The 19,554-nt window shown below is 39.5% G+C and overlaps 1 protein-coding gene across 9 annotated transcripts; it reads left to right on the forward strand.

Moving 5' to 3' along the window:
* Positions 1-2,557: 2,557 nt before the first annotated feature.
* SSBP1 (single stranded DNA binding protein 1) lies at positions 2,558-18,776 on the forward strand. Of its 9 annotated transcripts, none has more exons than XR_006889846.1 (9): positions 2,632-2,716; positions 3,315-3,379; positions 5,326-5,386; positions 6,061-6,201; positions 6,423-6,510; positions 8,040-8,128; positions 10,270-10,367; positions 11,603-11,675; positions 18,646-18,776. XR_006889846.1 is itself a non-coding variant. In XM_046670262.1 (8 exons), exons 2-8 carry the CDS (start codon positions 3,356-3,358, stop codon positions 11,618-11,620), a joined length of 519 nt encoding a protein of 172 aa, XP_046526218.1. In that variant the 5' UTR covers positions 2,558-2,642; positions 3,315-3,355; the 3' UTR covers positions 11,621-16,583. The 9 variants fall into 9 exon arrangements, 7 of the variants coding, with proteins under 7 accessions (XP_046526218.1, XP_046526224.1, XP_046526222.1 ...); XR_006889845.1 differs by having other exon boundaries at positions 18,643-18,773; XM_046670262.1 differs by lacking the exon at positions 18,646-18,776 and having other exon boundaries at positions 2,558-2,642; positions 11,603-16,583.
* The last annotated feature ends 778 nt before the right edge of the window (positions 18,777-19,554 follow it).

A 19,554-nucleotide genomic window follows, 5' to 3' on the forward strand; every position in this document is an offset into this window, starting at 1 on the left:
TGAATTATTCCACTACTGCCAGGGATAATGGTAGATGATTAAAGCCTCGTTGCTGTCTGTCACGACTTCGCAGCATTGGGAAGACCTTTTCTGGGTCCATGGACAAACTACAGAAAGTTTCTGACTACGTTAAAGTGTGTGTATGGGTACATGACACTATGGAGAGGTTTCAGGACTTCCTCACCAACATGCAAACTGTAAACTCTTGAGAAGGGTATGCTTAGTACAAAAATACATTTCAGCCGCTCTTTCAGGTCCTTGATTCTTTTTTTTTTTTAATCTTTTAATTTCAGGCCTATTTGAGTATTTCTTTGTTCTGGCCTGTGGTCTGGGTCCTTCTAAAACCTGTTCTTGTTCTAAAGCATAATTGCCAATTGGATATTCACAATAAGGTCCCTGTCCTTTAAGAGCTCACAATCAATGGGGAAGAGGAGGCTCCTTCATGGGCATTTAAATTCTAATATAAGATAGATTGAGTGTGTAAAGAAAGTGAAATGGGGGGACAGAGAAAGGAAGGACTATTGGAGTAGAGACTTTTCAAAGTATGGAGAAAGGGCATTTCGGATGCTTATGGCAGTGAGAGCAAAGCCACGCTGAAGTATTTGCTGTGCTGGGAAGGAGGATCTATTTGATAAGAGAATGCTTTAATTTGGTTTTTCCTTGACATTATACATTATAAAATTTTGTGCATTTTAGTATGTTTTTCTTTGTCAAAGAAGAAATAGGAGAGTAGCAGCACTTGCAACTTTCTCCAGCCAACAGTCTAGGGAGAGCGTGTATTGGTAATTCCTGACTGAGCGAGAACTCAGATTAGCCCAGATTCTTCCCTAAGATGTTATTTATAAAGTTATGAGAGTTCATCCAAGGTGTGTCTAGTTTCAATTTGCATGGTGCTTTCTACTTTTTTTTTTCTAAACAACCTTTTCTGCACACCTCACTCCAAAGTATTTGTGAGTAGAAAGGAGAGGGAGAGATTAGCGGCATAACGAAGAAAGAACTTTTAGGGCCAAGGGATTGGGTACGCACGAATGGATGTAGATGATCAGGGAAAACTTTTAAAGATGATTCCAAAGTTCAAGACTGGGAGACTCTTAGTACCATTAAAACAAACAAGGAGCTTAGAAGGGAGAAGTTGGCTTTGAAGGAAAGGATGAATTTAGTTTTTCATTCGAGTCAACATCTCAAGTGGAAGTAGGATTTTTAAATAGGAAATCGTTGGAGGGCACCAACAGTAGTAACATCGTGCATGGGTGGGATGTGGGATGATTAACACCTGTGAAAGGCCTGAATGCAGTACAACATGGTATGTTTCAGGAACTAAACACTGTGAAGCTGGAGGTAAAACAGAGAGAAGCATCCAGAAATATACCAACTAGTAAGTCAGACTTTTAGGAGGTGGGATAAGGTGTGTGTTGGAAACCATGTTACGTAGCTCATATTTTTTCCTCTAAGGGCAAGAATGGGTCATTGAAGGGTTTTAAATAGGGTCCTGAGGAAGAGATTTGCATCTTAGAATGATCTAGAATGACTTAGAAGCCAGACAGTGCCAGAACCAGGAAATGGAAAGGCCTGGGGAGGTCCCCTCTGGCCTGTATTCTGCAATCTGTGGGGCTCCATATCCCTCTTTCTTACCAGGGCCAGGATTAGGGTGAATGAGGCAAAATTTAAGGGATGCCAGAAACCCAGCAATCAAGATTAATGATACTTTAATGCAATGCTTAAAAAACAGTAAAATTAATGAAAAAATCCCCATGAACAAAATATCAGAGTTTTAAATAAAGACAAAGTTAGCTGAAGTTAATTAAAATTACTTAAGATTGCCCCTTGGTCAAGAAAAATTGTCAGACGTGGCAATTCTTGTAATTGGAAATAAGATAAAACAGTAGATTTTTAAAATATTATTGATCAGTTTACTTCCATTAAAGCCAGGAAAGTAAAATTATAACAAATTCTGTTTTTGGTATAAGTAAAATATTTAAAGTTAAAACAATGTTATGAGTTTTCATACACCTACTTTTCAAATTTTCGACATTTCTTCAAGTACTTTAATATCGGGAAAAGAATTTTCTAAATACCTAAAAACATGTAGGGACACATATTTTCCCTTGTGTCTCAGGATCCTACATGGCTTGGATCTAGTATTTAATTAAAAATTTAATTTTTTGCTCATCATGGATTTTTTGCATTAATTTTGACTTTTTAGAATATTCCACTAAAATATTATTTATCTTGATTTTAAATTTTGCGCGCTCAGCTCTTTCCTTGCTCCTCTCTCTGGTTTTCTTACAGCTTCAGAAGGCCTGGACTCTTCCAGTTTTTCCCAGCGGCGGAGCTGTCCTTCGTTTGACCTACCTCGCCCTCTCCCGGGCGCGGCTGGGAACCTCATCAAATAATTTCATTTCATTAGAAACTTGAAATAAGTCCCACTCACCACTTGGCGGCGTTGACCCATCTGCTCCCGCCCGGAAACAGGCTCCCGGAACTACCGCGTTAAGGGGGCGTGTTTCCCGCGGCGCTGGCCGGCAGCGTTTCTACGCCGCACGCCGCGGACTTTCCGTTTTCTCCTTCCTCTCGCGAGTCTTGCCTCCCGGCTGTACCCGGAAGTGATCCTGCCCTTAAGGCTGTTCGTGCTAGAGCGTCAGGTGAGGGAGGTTGAGGTCTGGAGTGCTGAGCTCCGTGTGCGTGCGGCCCTGCGTGGGTCGGAAGGTGGTGCTGTGTAGGTGTCTGTCCCCTCTCTTCTCACCGGTGCGGAGCGCGGTTTCCTCCCACCTCCCAGCCCTCCACGTTGTTGCTTGGGAGCTCCACCTTTGAGAAAGGGCGCCCGCGCATCCCGGCGGTGAGGCTGGCGAGCCCAGGGATCTCCTTGGTCTTTGCTAACGGGCACGGAGGCAGTAATTTTCGCAGCAGCAAGTTTCAGATTTGAATGCCTTGATGATACTCTAGTATTTATTGAGCCCTTATTGTGTGTTTTAGAAGCAATGGATGTGGCAGTGAATAAATCAGACAAAAATCCCTGCCCTAAGGGAGCTTTCATGTTAATGAAATATGGGAAGACAATGGAGTGGAAATGGGAATAACTCAGAATCATAAGTTTTTGTATAGGTTGGAGGAAGAGGAAGTTAAGGGGGATCAAAAAGACATACAGGTGTGAGGGTCTTTTTAGGAAGAGAGGATCCTTCTCAAATGTTAAGGGAGGTTGATGTATTTTGGTCCCAGGGTGGGTTGGAGAAAAATCATCTTAGGAATTTAGGACTAGTGAGTTGTGCACTTGCTATAAGATGTAGTATTTATCTTTCTCTCTTTTTTTTCTTCAGGAAAGATAAAGATTAGGTTGTAAGAAAAGAAAATAGAAGCCATGTTTCGAAGACCTGTATTACAGGTAATCACTTTTCCATCTTAGTGCTGAGATTTATTATCATCAGCCATAGTGATCAGATTTCTTTGGGCTTTTAACTGCAGAGGCAAAAGACGGTTGAGACCACCCACCGTGTGTATACTCATTTGATATGGAGGGTTGGGGACAGATTTTACTTGTGTAAATAATGCTCACTAAAACAAAAATTTCCTAGTTTATTCACATGATGGGAGTCATTGCTTTTTAAAACGTGTTACTTGCATTTGGATCATCTAGAGGGCATTTAAAGTCTTTAGTGATCTAAAGACTAGGAGAATTAATGTTCTAGCGTTTTCCATAAGGCGGGTGGTTCCTTTTCTGACCATCTACCTCCTATGTTGTCTCCCCCACCACACAATTTCCCTCTACTCAGGAGAACAGCTTAAGTCTCAGCATGACCACCAATTTACTATGTGCAAAATTCCTTCTCATTCCACCCAATTTGAGTCCTCATCTCTCCAGTTAGCCAGCCTAGACCACCCTTTTCTTCACTTGCCACATTTGGGCACCAAGTTCTGTAGATTCTCCTTTGTAACAGCTCTCCCCTGCTCCCCATCCTATTAAAACTAATGAAGAATCAATTCCTCTGTGAAACCTGTTCTTATCTCCCCGTCTCTACTGTAGAATTGACCCTGTATTCTTGGATCCCCATTTTAACCTTTTAACTTATTTTTTTAACATGTTTATTTATGTGTTGAAATGTGAAACATGGAGAAATGACTACTATCCTAATACTGCCGTGTTGATATCTTTAAAACCTGATGTAAAAGAGTTAAAAATTTAATTAAAAAATTATCCCAACTAAATTCTTTCCCTGTTTCTACTTCTCCAGTAGGTCTTGATTTTTGTATGCCCCAAATGAGACATATTATTATTCTAAAAAACTTATGGGCCCTGGCTCATCTGAGCACTCAAATTAGTACTTTTCTAGAATCATGACACAGGTAGTAGTTAGCAGTTAGATTTTTAAGTATATTGTAACTCACATCTTTATTTTCTTACCCACCCTCTGTCCCAAAACATAGTGATAGAATTCCATAGCCAACAGTACCCTGAGAATGGGAGTTCATTGATTGGTGGACGTCTGCTTTTTATTTTAACATTGCTGCCACTTGACACATGTAAGAGTTAGCTCTCTCAACTCTTAATCCAGTGATGTGCTGAGTGATGCATACTCACATCTTGGCAGTAGCCCTTGAACAGAATGTCTTGAAGGAGGCAGCAGAGGGCAGTGGGAAAAGAAACAGCCTTGGTGTCTTACGGCCCTGGGTTCTAGGCATGACTTGCCACTTATTTCTTGTAGAATCTTGGGCAAGTTACTTAATCTTTCTGAACTTCATTTGTCTCATTTCTAAAGTGGCGATAATTTTACTTGGTTTATAGATTTATTCTGAGAGTTAATTGGTAAGAGATAAAGCCCCTAGCTAGTATTCAGTAATGACAGCTGTTATTATCACTGAGTGCTGCTATTATGTGGCTGTGGCTGCTTTTCCCTGACTGATTTGGACAGTTATATCTCTGTACTTTATCAAAGGACCATATTTGTTTATCTTAGACTTTTTTCTTTCATCTATCAAAAGTGTGAATTTTCCAGTATATATTTAATTTTCCCTTTTGTGAGCAAACACAGAAACACCATAATCAGGAGGGTTCCCATGAAAGAGCTAGGAGAGGCCCATAAATGGACTTTTGTAGGTATACTCTAGTACCTCCTTTGTACCTTCGGGCTTCTGCAGTAGGCTGCCCTTAAGTGTTTGCATGGTCCCTCTGGCATTGCGTAATGGGGGAACATGGGAAGTGCCTCTCTGGTCTTCTGTGGATGGCTGCTGTAGGGGTACTGTCTAGATGGTGACCAGATGTGTGTGGGTCTTCTGTTTGCATTTGCCTTTCCCTAAAAATTAAAGCCATTTTCCTCATTTGTTCCACTTTAGGTACTTCATCAATTTGTAAGACATGAATCTGAAATAGCTAGTAGCTTGGTTCTTGAAAGATGTAAGTAGTAATTTCCAAATTTAAAGTATGGTATTTATAGCAGTGTGCTAATATTCTCAAATGTGTTGCCAAAGAGGTGCGCTGGTTGGGTTATAAGCTATTAATCATGCCTGCCTTTGGCATATAATTTGCCTCTCAGATCTTGGCCTTGCCCCATCAGGCTTCCAGGGGCCTGTTATAAATTGGGCCTTCTTCCTTAGCAGTCAGCTTTTACTCACTCTTGTTGTCATTTTCCTGCCATAGAATTTTCTGGAGTTGTATTTGGTTATCCAAGTCTTCCAAGCTTGTGTGCTGTTTGGCTGAGAGAGTGAATGTGAAAGCTTGTATCTTTATCAAGATTTTCAGATCTTGAATTTGTTCTTTTAAACAGACTTTTTTTCTTTTTTTAAAAAAAGGATGTTTTAAAGAAGAATTTACAATAGAATGATAAAGAGTTTAATGTTTGCTTTGTGGGGCTGCTTTGAATGAATATTTTCTCTATGAATATTTTCTCCTTTTCTGCCAACCCTCTTTTTCCCTCCCAGCCTCCCTTTATTCACCCCTTCAACTTATTTTCTGATCTTCTAGAACTTGGGTTTTGCTTACTGCCAAGATTGAAGTTAAAGTAGTATTTGTAGCTGTTCCTCTTCTGGACATTTCTCTTGGTCTCATTGTATCTACACATTGCATTTCAGCTCTGAATCGTGTACAGTTACTTGGGCGAGTAGGTCAGGACCCTGTCATGAGACAGGTGGAAGGAAAAAACCCAGTCACAATATTTTCTCTAGCAACAAATGAGATGTGGCGATCAGGAGAAAGTGAAGCATACCAAATGGGTGAGTATGAAAGAATGGGGTTTTAATTTTATCGGCAGTAAATAGACATTTTTTGTCAATTATCTAAGTAGAGATAAGTTACTTTTGGAAAGGATCTTTCTTCTCCAATTCTATTCTGTTCTCTTAGAAATTGTAACATTGGTTTTGCTGGGCATGTTGTCCTTTGGCGTTTGTTTTGTCTGCTGGCATTTGTAACCACGTTTCCTGTTCTTGTGATTTAGGTGATGTTAGTCAAAAGACAACGTGGCACAGAATTTCAGTATTTCGGCCAGGCCTCAGAGACGTGGCATATCAGTATGTAAAAAAGGGGTAAGTGGAGGAAGGAAGGATCTTACAGATTGAACAGTTTGAAAAACTTTAACAGGTGTTCTCATGGAATATGTATAACTCCTTTATCCCTGAGTGCTGCTAATTACTCTATATTAACTCAAGAGGTATTTATTTGGTGCTTAATACTATATGCATGGTCTGTTGCCATGTGTGGCCAATTCAAAGATGTATAAAATGTGGTTTAGAACTTATAATTTAGGGCAAATAAGGCGCATATGTAAATAGAAGCAGATGAGGCGAGAAAGAAGGCGAAGTACACTGAGTGCCATGTGAGCAGGTGCAACACATGCTGTTAGGAGTTCTCAGGTCGCCGTGGCCGGGCTTCTGACGGCCGGTGTCTTGCCTCTTGGTGTCCACATGATGTCCTTTGTGGAGGATCTGGAAAGTCTTTGGCCTGACACAGTGAGGTATTATGGTAATATTCACAACTGTTATTTTGTATTTTTATATAGGCTTAGTAGTTGCATTTTGGAATGCTTGGATTGATTATAAAAAGTATCTTTTCCGAACCCACAGAAGGACAAAAGGGTGTGTTTAACAGCAGTTGTATTCCTGGTTAATATATTTAGAAAGGTACTTGTTTTATAGAAATAAAACATATTTCATGAAAAATAATAGCAATGACAAAAATCTATTTCCTTTCAATAACGGCATACTTTTATGCATACCTCCATTGTCCTCTATGTATGTATGTGTGAATATGTGCATAGACACATATATAAACACATACAGGAATTTTCAAGGAAAATATCTAATGTAATTTCACCTACTAATTGATGAATCTATGTGTGTATATTCCCTTCGGCACCCAATCATTTTACCAGTTTTGTCTGCTTTCTGTATTGCACTTTTTTAGTGGTGGTGGACTCTTAAAACTGGTGCCATTGTCATTTTCTGTCCTTTAAAGGGTCAGAGTTATGGTTTTCATCTAGCTTAGCCTTCTAGATAGTGCAGAAATAGTTTTAGTAATTAACTCTGGCTGAAATGCTAAGCTGAAAGTGTCTATTTTAATAATCTAAGTCCCCTGAGAATAAGTTCATGAACTTCACTATAGAAAGGGATTGAAAGATAAGTGAAAATCAACAAATCTGTCAGGGAGTCCAAAATCAAAGATTAAAGAAAACGACACATTGGAAATCAATCCTAGAGATTTAAAGGATGCCGCTAGGTTGCCCGTCCATTTTCATGGTCATAAGTTTGCTTTTTAAAAAAAATTTTGGCTTAAGATTTTGAACAGTTTTCTGTTTTTTGTAACTTCTGTAAGGATTATAGTCGGCTCAAGGATGAAAACATTGTCCTGTTTACCTAGATGTGTCAAGTCTGTGTGTACGTTCTCTTTCAGTATCCTTAATTCTGAACTTTGAGAAATGGTAGCGAAAATGAGGTTATGTATGATTATATATTTCATCTTTAGTGTATTCTCATACTGCCTCTGACCTCACTCTGAATAATATTCTCAAGCACATTAGAATCTCCAGACCGAAAACTGTAAATTTTGTTTATATCAGGTCTCGAATTTATGTGGAAGGAAAAGTAGACTATGGTGAATACACGGATAAAAATAATGTGAGACGACAAGCAACAACAATTATAGCTGGTAAGAACCTTGTGATAACAGCTGTTGTCCGTCCCGTCCCGTGTCTCCCCCGGCCTTTCCTTCTTTCAAAGCTTGGCTGTGTTGTAAGTAGCTAACTGGGGCTGTGAGTACTGATGCTAATGAGATTGTAAGGCAACTCACCAGGAGAATTCTGAGTGTCGTTTGTGGACTTGCTAAGAGCTTTTACACTTATCTATTCCTTTGGAAAATTGTCTCTTACACTAACAGTTTTAGTTCACATGTAACTTTTGAGTAGAGTATAAATTGAACTGTCTGTGCCAGAACTGATTGTTTGGAGTTAGAAAAACTTTAATCCAGTGTCTTTGAATGACGTGGCCTCAACAGGGCGAAGCATGTGCCGAGATAGAGGTACACTGAGGCGAGTGGCATAGACTCTTGTGCAGGTTTATTCAGAACCTGTGTGGTGCTGGATTTTGTTTTAAATTCCTATTTTCATTAAACAAAATATAAAACAGCTTCAGAAAGGTGGACATACAAAGCTTAAAGAAGGTTAAGAAGATATCCCCCAGAGCAAAGTTTTCACACTTCTTTGAAAATTCCACAAGAATTTTGAAAACAGTAATACCCCTTTCGACATCTTTAAGTTGACATTAAATTTTTTTTTAAGTATAGAAATGTTACTCTTAAATGTATTAATAGATCCAAATACCATAGCAATCTGATATCCATCATTTAAAAATAAATACATGAACAAACTCTTCCAGATTTAGAAATTTTACATTACTCCTGTTTCTCTGAACTTGTTTTTCCATTCCATTTTCTCTTGAGAAGTGTATCTTAATATAGTATTTTATCTTTTATCTGTCCTATTATATTTTTAAGAAAAGCGCACACTTAAATAGAAATTTAGTATTTTTAAAAATTCTGTGACAGGGCTCTAAATGTTGCGTTTCTTCTTGATTGTTATCGTTACAGTTATTTTTAGTACATAATTGACCAAAATAACTTTAATATTTAAAACTAAAATTTTGTTGAAAATGCATCATTTAATAGGATAGATGGTACTTTTCTTTTCTTTTTACCTCTTGGGTAATTTGCTAAAATAAGACAGTTATTAAACATTAATTCTGTGCTTTTGTTTGTTTTTAGGATATAAACATTGAAAAACCTTTTTTATAAACAAGTAGATATAATGAAAGATATTTTATTATAGTAATGTCTCGATGTTTACGAACTTGTAAGATATGCCAAAATTAGGTATCATTTAAAAATTAAATTGTTTTTTTATGAAAATGTCAAGCACATACAAAAGTAGAGAAAAATAAAAAAAAAAGACTCCATCATTTAGCTTCAACAGTTATTAGCTGATGACCAATAATATTTCATCTTTGCCACTTGCCACTTTTCCTCCACCTGGATTATTTTGAAGTGAATCACACCAGACATTATGTTATATCATCCATAAATATTTCAGTAGGTATCTCTGAAGGATGTGGACTCCTTTTTAGAACATTACGGTGCTATTATCACAGCTAATGTTAAGAAATTAATGTTTGGGAGCTGGCCCTGTTCCGTAGTGGTTAAGTTCAGCCCAGTCTGCTTTGATGGCCTGGGTTTGCTGGTTCGGATCCCGGGTGTGGATCGTGTATACACCACTTGTCAGCCATGCTGTGGCAGCGACCCATGTAGAAAGTGGAGGAGGATTGACAGATATGTTAGCTCAGGGCTAATCTTCCTCAAACAAAAAAAAGGAGGAAGATTGGTAACGGATGTTAGCTCAGAGTGAATCTTCCTCAGCAAAAAAAAAATTAATGTTAATTTTTTTTTTTTTTACCAGATATCACATGGTTTATATTTGTCTTGAGTCTCTGTCTTATTTTTTTTTAAACAACAGAAATTTATTTTCTCACAATTCTGGAGGCTAGAAGTCTGAGAACTTCAGTCTCTTTTAATTGACAGATTGTCCTTTTATCTTTCTCTTTTCCCTTGCTCCAGAGTTCGTGTCTTAACGACTAGAACATATTGACAAATTCTAATTGGTTGTAAATAATAATCATATATATTTTCTTACAAATTTGTTTGAAAGTATATTGACCTTGAAAACTGACATAGGTATCTTTCTATCCTCATTATCAAACCTTAGATGAGATTCTTTCTACTTTCCTTTCATAATTCTCAAGATCCTCACAACAAATCATTTCCTGCATCCTGTACTTCCTTGGGCCTTGCCTCCAGAGATATCTATTTGTTAAAAAATTTTTTTCCGGACCTGTATGAGGTATAGAACTACACCTATGATTTCAGTAGTGCAAAACTAAGCTTTCTAATAAAATAATGAATGTTTAAAAATCTTTATCAACTGTGTATTTGTGAAGCACTTAAAAATTCCATATTCCATTATAAACCAAATTATGGGCAAACTTTCCGTTGTGTGAGTTATGAACCAAGTCAAATAGAAGCAATTTCAGCTTATTTGATGTTTGCTTTTTTCTTGTCACTAGTATTCACTAGCATGGGTGATTGGATCCTTAACATAGGCTTATGGCTAATAGTAAAAATGAATAGATCTTTAGTGACATTCGAATTGAAGGAAATAGTGTTTAAATAGTTTCTTATTGGGCGTACTTTTTCCTCCTACGTATCGTGTCTGTAACTTAAAAATAATGACCAGTGGATGGCACTCTTGCCTTTTTACACAGTGATGTTAATTCTAATACTGTCCTCTGAAATAACATTCTGTACCAAAATATTCTATTTTTAGAAGACTATAGTCATGAACAAATATTCTTTCATTATATAGTAACCACTTTTGGAATAATTCTAAAGTTAGAAGGATCTGGACTTTTGGAATTAAACAGGAAGTACTACTTAGTTCTTTTCTTTTGCTCATCCTAAACTAACTCTGTCTAGGACAGCATTTTAAGGTCAATGTCTGATGTTCTTGGATGAAAATGTTCTTTCTGTAATACGATTAGTAAAAATTTTCCGAAGAATGAGTATATAAAAGTCATTCTGTTTTAAAATTTAAAAATAAAATGTCTTCTGTATCAGTGTTCAGAGTTACTTAAAAACACAAATAAATGTGTCTTTGCTGAGGGGGCCACATGTTGAACCCTGTCCTCCCTGCGTATCTCCAGCATATGGAGTACTATGCCTTGGTCCTCTGCTGTGGCATCTGAGCATTGCAAGCATCGAAATTTGTGACTAGTTCTTTTGTAGGAAGTTATTGCTGAGAAGACCTTAACTGTCTTCAGGGAAGACATGAGATATCCCACCTCTTCTAACAAGGTCTGAATTGTTGACAAACAGCTGAAAGCCAGCTTTTAGCTCCATTTGTGCCTATTGTGTGTACCTCTCATGAACATAGCAAGAGATATTGAATATTTTGAGGATTTGTCTAAAATCCCTTTAGTTAACAGCACTGAAGTGTGTATGTATTAGAGGGGAATGATTAAATGGGATGGAGAAAGAGTTCTGAAAATAATATTTATATTTTGGCTTTCTTTTTTACAGATAATATTATATTTCTGAGTGACCAGACAAAAGAGAAGGCATAGAGTGGATGATCTTCTTTGGCCATTGTTTGGTATAGTCTCATTTCCCAATCATGTATAGTCTTTATAGCTTCTAAGGACAAACATTAAAATAGTCTTTTATATAAAATGAGTGATAATATTTCTCCTAACTGTTGCTCCCCGTGCCTTTTCGTCTCATAAACATTGATAGCACTTGTCTGTTTCACTAGTTGGTTATTCTTTTAAGGATGGATTCTGTGTACAAGTGTATAACATAGTGAACTTTCAGGTTCATCCGTGTCATGGCAAAGGGATAAATGCGCGTAGTAAGAAGACCCCTTGTTTTTCATGTGCACTTCTATTATAGTATTGACTTAGCCACTCAGTATTTATTGAAGATCACTTTATGTCAGGCATTTATCCCACTGTTGTAAATACTGATTTTCTTGTCTGTTTGCTCTGTATACTAGAAGGCAAGGACTGTGTCTGCTCTGTGTACCTGCACCTTAACCAGTGCTCGGCACAGAAGAGACACTTGGTAAATGTTGACATGTGAGTGATCTCAGTGGGATATTAAGCTTTAGCTCAAATTGAAGGGAGTTGCTGAACAGTGGTTTGTATCTAACCTACATGGCTTCGGGACTAACCTACTTTCTTCACGCCTTTTGTTTTCGGAAACTTTCACTAGGAGCATTTATGAAATGGAGTTTACCAGCAGTAAAGACCTAAAGTATAACTAGGGATAAAACACTTCATCTCCAGGTGATGACACAGAGGCTTTGGTTCCACTGTTCTCTGTCTTTCTAAGCCCCTATTCTCTATCCTTTTAGCCTCATCCAGAGCCCTTGGGGGAGTCCCCTAAACAATCTTTGACATTGCCTCCCTAGGTTAGAGCCTCAGGTATGACGTTTCCTTTTATTTGTCCACATGGTCTCTTGATGAACATACACATACAGACCATTGTGTACACACAGTTACTTCTGTTATAAGATTCTGAAAATTGCAGAGTTTATTATAATTTATTAATAAAGATTGCATAAAATAGACTCAGTTTTTCATTGCAGGTTTTACTTTTGAAAGTTTGCATCAGTTCTCCACTGGTCTGCCTGCTAGTTTGCTGCAGTGTTTTAGAGGTTGGCTGCTGCTGAGCAGGTTGTCCGGTTCAAATTGTAGAAGTTGCTTATTTTCTTGGGGCCGCTTGGCTCCAGCTTGCCCTCTGGCCCAGCCTGTGTATTTGTGCCCCAGGCTGCGTGTCCTGTCCCTTGTGCCTGCGAGTTGGTGCTAACTGTAGCTTAGGTCATGCTAGACTTGAACAGGTTCAGAATTCAGAATTCACATGCTATGTTGTGGACCCTTGACTTTCTCTTTTAAGGTATTTTCTGCACACTTGAGCAGCTTTTTGAACTTATAGTGCAGTTTGGTTAAGGAAAGATGGCATTCCTTAGCTTATCCTCTCTGCCCAGGAACAGTTTCAAATTGATTGCCATTTCCTCATATCAGCCATCTTTTTTTCTGCAGCTGGGACGCTAAGCAGCATAGAAACTCTGCTCTCTGAGTTCGCACATGAGACTGGTGATATAGTCCTCATGCCTTTATGCCACATTCCTTAAGCAAAATTGTTTAGAGTAGATAAAATTTATCTTTTGAGCAATGCTTGCTTTCTTTCCTCAGCAAAGCTATTTTTATAATTTTTAAAAGTTGTGAGAAGTTATGTGGATTAGTATTCTTGTTTAAACAAGGTGATGAATCTGTGCTTTGGGAAAATAATATGGTGCTTAATGACCAACCCAAAGCAATTCTGAGTCCAGGGTGCAGGGGCAGAAGAGTGTGTCCTACAGGGTCTCCATAAGCTGAGGGGCTCTTCTCCAAACTCCCACTGAAGATTGCCTGAAAGGCTCTGAGGCTGGGGCAGCAGAGCTTTTGGAGTACAGCATTCAGCACGGAGGCCTCAGCATGCACATGATCCTGCAGACCCAGAGGTCCACAACGAGTCAGACTACAGGAGCAGAAACTGCCCTCCCCACCTAGGCAGCCCCATCTGAGAAATGTCCTACTGCTTCCCAGCTGGTCTGGGTAGAGAGCAGACGTGTGGAATCTGACAGCAGTAACAGACTGTAGGGGTCTTCTGGTCCAAGTTCTGTGTCCTGCATTTCCATTTTTTGTGTTGTGGTGTCGGAAATATACCTGCAGAAAACTGCCTTGTGACTTTGATTTTGGGATTCCATGTTAAGTGGAAAGATGAGTATGATATGTAGAAGTGTGGGCTAAAAAGTATCAAACAGCATGTGTGGTGTTACCCATTTTTGAAAAAGAAGTAATTGATACAAGTATGTGCCTAGAAAAGTCTGGAAGGAGAAGCATCAAAATGTTGTGATTATCTCTGGATAGGGAGGATTATGTATGATTTTCCTTATTTCTCTACGCTTTCATATGTTCTAATATTTTTTTCTTAAGCATTGACCATGTATATCTTTTATAATAATAATAAAAAAATAAAGCTGTTCTCATTTTGGAAAAAAAAACTTTTATTTCCAAGCCAAGTTTGCTCTAATCATTCACCTTCAGCTGGTAGCGCTTCATGTACTAGAGGTGAGCAAGACAATCTTTTATGTATTTTCCTCACCATCTGCATCTTAGGATCTCATGCTTAGATATTTTATTCACCTCCTTTTTTTCATTCACCTCTCAATCCATGTACACAACCTAGAACGACCAACTTTAAAGACTAACCCATATGAGATCTACTGTTTGCTGCCAATACAGTTCTCAGAGGGTCATCCATTTCTTAAATATCACTGGATGATTAATCCAAAGACATCCAAAACCACCAAAGACATGTTTCTGCAGCTGTTTTGGGGGTTACCTGTCATTGCCGACTAGGTTACAGCCTGACCTTTGCAGCTCAGATAGGAGAAATTAATGGTAGTTTCTCTTTGTTCCTAAAAGAGATCATGCAGTTCTTGAAGGCAGCGTGATCTTTTACTCAACTACCTTTTTGCCCCATCCAGCTTAGCTTAGCTAAATGTTTGCTGTTCTGTTGGATCACACTGAAACATTGATATGAAAATGAGGGCAGCATTGCTTTACTTATTTTTCTGTCAGGGTTTGCATTATATGCCATGAAGATTGGTGGGAGTAACAGCAAGGAAATCATTGTAGAAAATGAGAGATAATCCCAAGGTTAGTGAGTTGTAGAGAAATCTCTTACAAGGTCATAATAATCATATTAGTGGCTGACGTTTACTCTGCACTTACCACACGCCAGGCGCTGAGCTAAGTGCTTTTTATCATCATCTCATCTAACTATTCCCCTGAGAAGAAGGTACTGTTGTCCCCATTTTGTAGGCGAGGAAACTTGAAACTGAGGGTCAGTAACATGTGAAAGTCATGCCACTTATAAGAGGCACACTTGGAGTTTGAACGTAGCTATGTGGTTTGCGTTTTGCTTTCTGCCCACTGCCTGCTTCCCGCTGCTCTCCCACCCCCGTTGGCCCTACGTATCCGGAACCCCCACTGCTGACTTTGTGCTCCATGCAGGGTGCCTCTCATCACACTGGAGGTTAATACATAATAGGTTTTGGTTGTGGGGAGGATTACGAGTGAGGGAGAAATACCGCTACTTCCTTATTTTTTCTGATTCTCAGTGTGATGATCCTACAGGAAAATAAGTGACAATTAACTACTCTGCCTGGTTACCTTTACATATTCCTCTTGCTTCCTTTTTATCAGGCAGTGTCTCTTTACTGGTTAAAATAAGTTCAGTGTCTGCTCCTTTCACTGTTTCCTCCATTGTTTTCTTTTCTACTGAGAGTTGGAATTGTCAGGAAGATTGTTCAAGAATTTGTCAGGCTCACCTTCTAGAGGACGCAACTTTTGGCAAGTGTCATTGGCATTGAAGTCCCCTCTCACTGTCTGTGATAGGATGGTGTGTAGCTTTTTAGGCTAATGGAATCATGCAGCCACAATTAATGAAACTTCTCTTTTTCTCTCTACTCCTCATCCATTCGCTCTCTGCCATGCTTTGACCCTAGGGTCTTGTTTTTCCATACAGGTGTACCTCTTGACATTTTTTAGTCTTTCTGCCCCACCTGTCATTTGGAAGAAAGATGGTCCATCATGATAGTTCAGAGTTTAGTCTGTGCAGTCAGACAGCCTGGATTTGAATCCTTGCTTCACTCACTAGCCAGTGACCTCTGGTGACTTTCTTAATTTCCCCTGCCTTGGATTTTTGTTGTTTTGGTTTCCTATAAGTGAAACGGGGTAGTAGTAGTGCCTACTTTATAGACCAGCTGTGAAGAGCACAAAAAAATAATACATGTAGCTTCCTTAGCACAGAGTATCTGAATCAAGGGCTCAATTTGTTAGTGCCCTTGAGTTGATTCTAACTTCTAGTGACCCTACGTACAGCAGAGCAGAGCCCTGCCTGGTCTTTGTGTTCCCTCCTTCCTGTGCTGCATCAGACAATGCTCTGCTGCTATTGATAGGGTTTTCATGACCAAAGTGGTTAATGCATATTGGCTGTCGTTACTGTTGTGGTTATTTTTTATTTTTTTCTTTTAAAGATTGACACCTGAGCTAACAACTGTTGCTAATCTTCTTTTTTTTAATTCTGCTTTCTCTCCCTGTATCCCTCCAGTACATAGTTGTATATTTTAGTTGTGGGTCTTTCTAGTTGTGGAGTTGTGGTTATTTTAAACAAGGCATGTCACTTTTTCGGTTACCATGTGCATCTCACCAAGTCTCACGGGATCCTTGTGAGAGCATGTCACCTTTAGATTAGTTTATTGTACTTGACTTTTTTTGTTGTTGTTACTAACGTCCATGGATTATTGAGCACATATTCCACTTTGGTAGTGTTTTTTTTGGGTTTGTTTTTAGTCTTCCATGGGTATTTACAATTAATCTGGGCATCTTTTGTTTTTCTTTTTAAGATTGGTACCTGAGCTGACATCTGTTGCCAATCATTTTTTCTTTTCTTGTTCTCAAAGCCACCCAGTACATAGTTGTATATTCTTGGTTGTGCAGTGTAGGATGCTGCCTCAGCATGGCCTGTTGCACAGTGCCATGTCCATGCCCAGGATCCAAAGTGGTGAAACCCTGGGCTGCCAAAGTGGAACGGGAACTTAACCACTCGGCCATGGGGCCAGCCGCAATCTGGGCATCTTTTTAAACACAAAAGTCAGTTGGGCACCTGCTATGTGCCACACACCCATACAGCCCAGGATATAGGGATGAATATCACCGACTCCTGCATTGAAGGAGCTCACAGTTTAGGATGATGGGGTTTGCGCGGGAGGATAAGCAGGAACCTGTGCAGCTCAGTGTGATACGGTGTGAGGAGCACTCTAGTCATGGTAGAAATAAAGTCCTGTGGGGCACAGCAGAGAATAGTTCGGTTAGTTTTCAGCAGAGAAAACAGCATGAGCAAAGGTTCAGAAAGTTAAAGGTGTATGAAGCGGTGAAAGATAAAATGTGAAAAGTGGGTTAGAGCTAGATTGTAAAGGGCCTTGAAAGCTGGAAGATGACTTTGGCAATGGGGAGCTCAAGAACGTTTTAAAACAGGGACATCTCATCAGAATTGTGCTTTAGAACAGCAAAGACAGGTGAAGGATTAGAAGGGGAACAGTCTGGAGGCAGTTAGGAAGCTACTGAACAAGCCTGAAAAGGTTAGTATAGTGGAGATGAGAGGTGACATGAGGGGCATTTCGGATTCACATTGATTCATTCATTGGGCACCAATTGTGTGCCAGATCCTGTGCTAGGCTCTGGGTTAGGGGAACTGAAAAGAAGAACACATAGCTCCTGCCCAGGATCTAGTGGTGATAGGGTGGGTTTGGGTAGTCAGAGAAAAGGCAGTTAAAAGAGGATTCTGAAGCTCCTGCTTGGGCAGCTGTGTGGATAGTGACACTTTGTTTCTGAGACTAAGGAACACGGCTGTGGGAGCGATTTGAGAAGAGGAAACACAATGAGTTTGGTTTTGAACATAGTTTAATTGTAGACTTTCTGGCTTCTGTTTGGCAGGGCAATAATTAATGAATCTAGAACTCAGAAGAGAAATTGAGTGACTTTTTTTCTTCTGCCAAAACGTTGTAAGCAGATTTTGTGAGATAACTTTCAAATGTTGCCAGGATTCCCACTTTCTGTTGTGGAAAACCATATTGTGGGAAAGATTTCCAGTTGCCTGCCTGTTTTATGATGTACCTGGGATTTCTTTTATTCAGGTATGGTAAGATGTCAGACATGGAGACAGCTGCCTTTGAAGGAAGAGTATTACTTACAGTTCTCAGGATGGGGTCACACGCCACACCATGCAGGACCACACCACACCATGCACTACCACACAGGGAAGCACCAGGGTAGGTCAGGAGGCAGAGGGAGCTGAGGGAAAACATGGGCCAGAGCTTTTATTCTGGTTTTCATGGGGAAAGAACAGATGAGACAGGATAGACAAACTGAGCAAGTTTAGGATTGGAGAGTTTGAATAATTTTCAGGAGGCTCTGGACTATAGGGGTGGTGTCTAGTTGTCAAGTACCTGGCCCTAGGGTGATTTTGGGCAGAGGAATAGTGTCCTGGACTGCAGGAGCCTGATAAAAGGAGGCTAAGCGGGGTATAGACTCAGGATTGGGTTGGTTTGCATTTCAAAGGCATGTTCCTGGGTAAGTCATTTACTGTTGCTAGGAATTAGCTCAACTTGGGAGGCGGGCAGTCCCTCCCAGGGTCTACAAGGCCCCTAGATGTCAAAGCATCATAAAATACAGAAAATAAGAAACGTGGTTAGTACACCACACAATATCCATTACCCCTTTTACATTTACAGAATCAGTATCTTACTGGAGGTGACAGTGTGAACAGCCAAAATACTACATTCCTATTCTCCTTTGCAACTAAGGGGTTGTAAGCAGAAGTCGTTTGGTGGTGCTTCCAGGAAAGTTCCTTCAAAGATCTAACTGTGTTGGGAGGCTCATCCTTTGTGCTTCTCCAGATCCTCATCTGGTTTTTTCTTGTCTGAAATGTGGATGTGATGGCTGAATCTCCAGTAGCTATCTTGGACCATTAGATGATCTTCAGGATGGAAATCAGAAGAAGCTGGGATCTGTGATGACCGTGGAACCACCATACCTGTCCTGACAATCTGCCTCTGGAATTCTTTGAGAAACACAAATAAATCTCTACCTTGTTTAAGACACTTATTTGTACTTTGCATTTAAACCTAATCCTTACTAATTCACACATTCTTACCTTTATCTTGGTACACATGATCAACTTGTTATTCATCCTTTCTCTTATATGACCTTCCACCACAAGTAGGAGTAAAATCTTATCTCTGCTCCCATAGTGCTTCAGGCTTTTAATGTATGTCTCATTTTAAATTGGGGAGGGGACTGGGACATAAAATGTACCCCAAACCTTAGCAATTAGCCTTAAAAAGAGTGAATCTAAGCACACTTTTTCATCACATAGTTATGAGGACCCTTAATTAACAGCATCATATTAGACAAAGGAGCACTTAGGATGAGAGCAGCAGTATTGCCCCTACGCTTCCCCTGGCACTACAGCAGACTAGATAATCTGGAGTGAGGAGGCTTCATACTGCAAAATGACCAGATCCTAAGGACAACGTAGTTTTTATTGCATTATTGGTGTCTTGGCTCAGGCTGCCATAACAAAATACCTCAGACTGGGTAGCTTAAACAACAGGCATTTATTTTCTCACCATTCTGGAGGTTCAAGTCCAAGATCAAGGTGCCAACGTGGTTGGTTTCTGGTGAGGCCGATGTTCCTGGTTTGTAAGTGGCCATCTTTTCGTTGCGTGCTCACATGACCTCTTTGTGTGTGCTGACAGAGTGAGCTTTCTGGCGTATCTTTTTAGAAGAATACTAATCCTGTCATATCAGGACCCCACCCTTATGACTTCATTTAACTGTAGTTATCTCTTGAAATACAGTCAT

Source organism: Equus quagga, chromosome 8 (genome assembly GCF_021613505.1).
Source record: "Equus quagga isolate Etosha38 chromosome 8, UCLA_HA_Equagga_1.0, whole genome shotgun sequence".
Lineage (NCBI taxonomy): Eukaryota > Metazoa > Chordata > Mammalia > Perissodactyla > Equidae > Equus > Equus quagga.

Coding starts and splice junctions, on each gene's coding strand:
- SSBP1 (XM_046670262.1), top strand. CDS start 3,356: ATGTTTCGAAGACCTGTATTACAG. Junction 6,202..6,422: donor AAGTGAAGCATACCAAATGG/GTGAGTATGAAA, acceptor CTTGTGATTTAG/GTGATGTTAGTCAAAAGACA. Junction 8,129..10,269: donor AGCAACAACAATTATAGCTG/GTAAGAACCTTG, acceptor ATAATTCTCAAG/ATCCTCACAACAAATCATTT.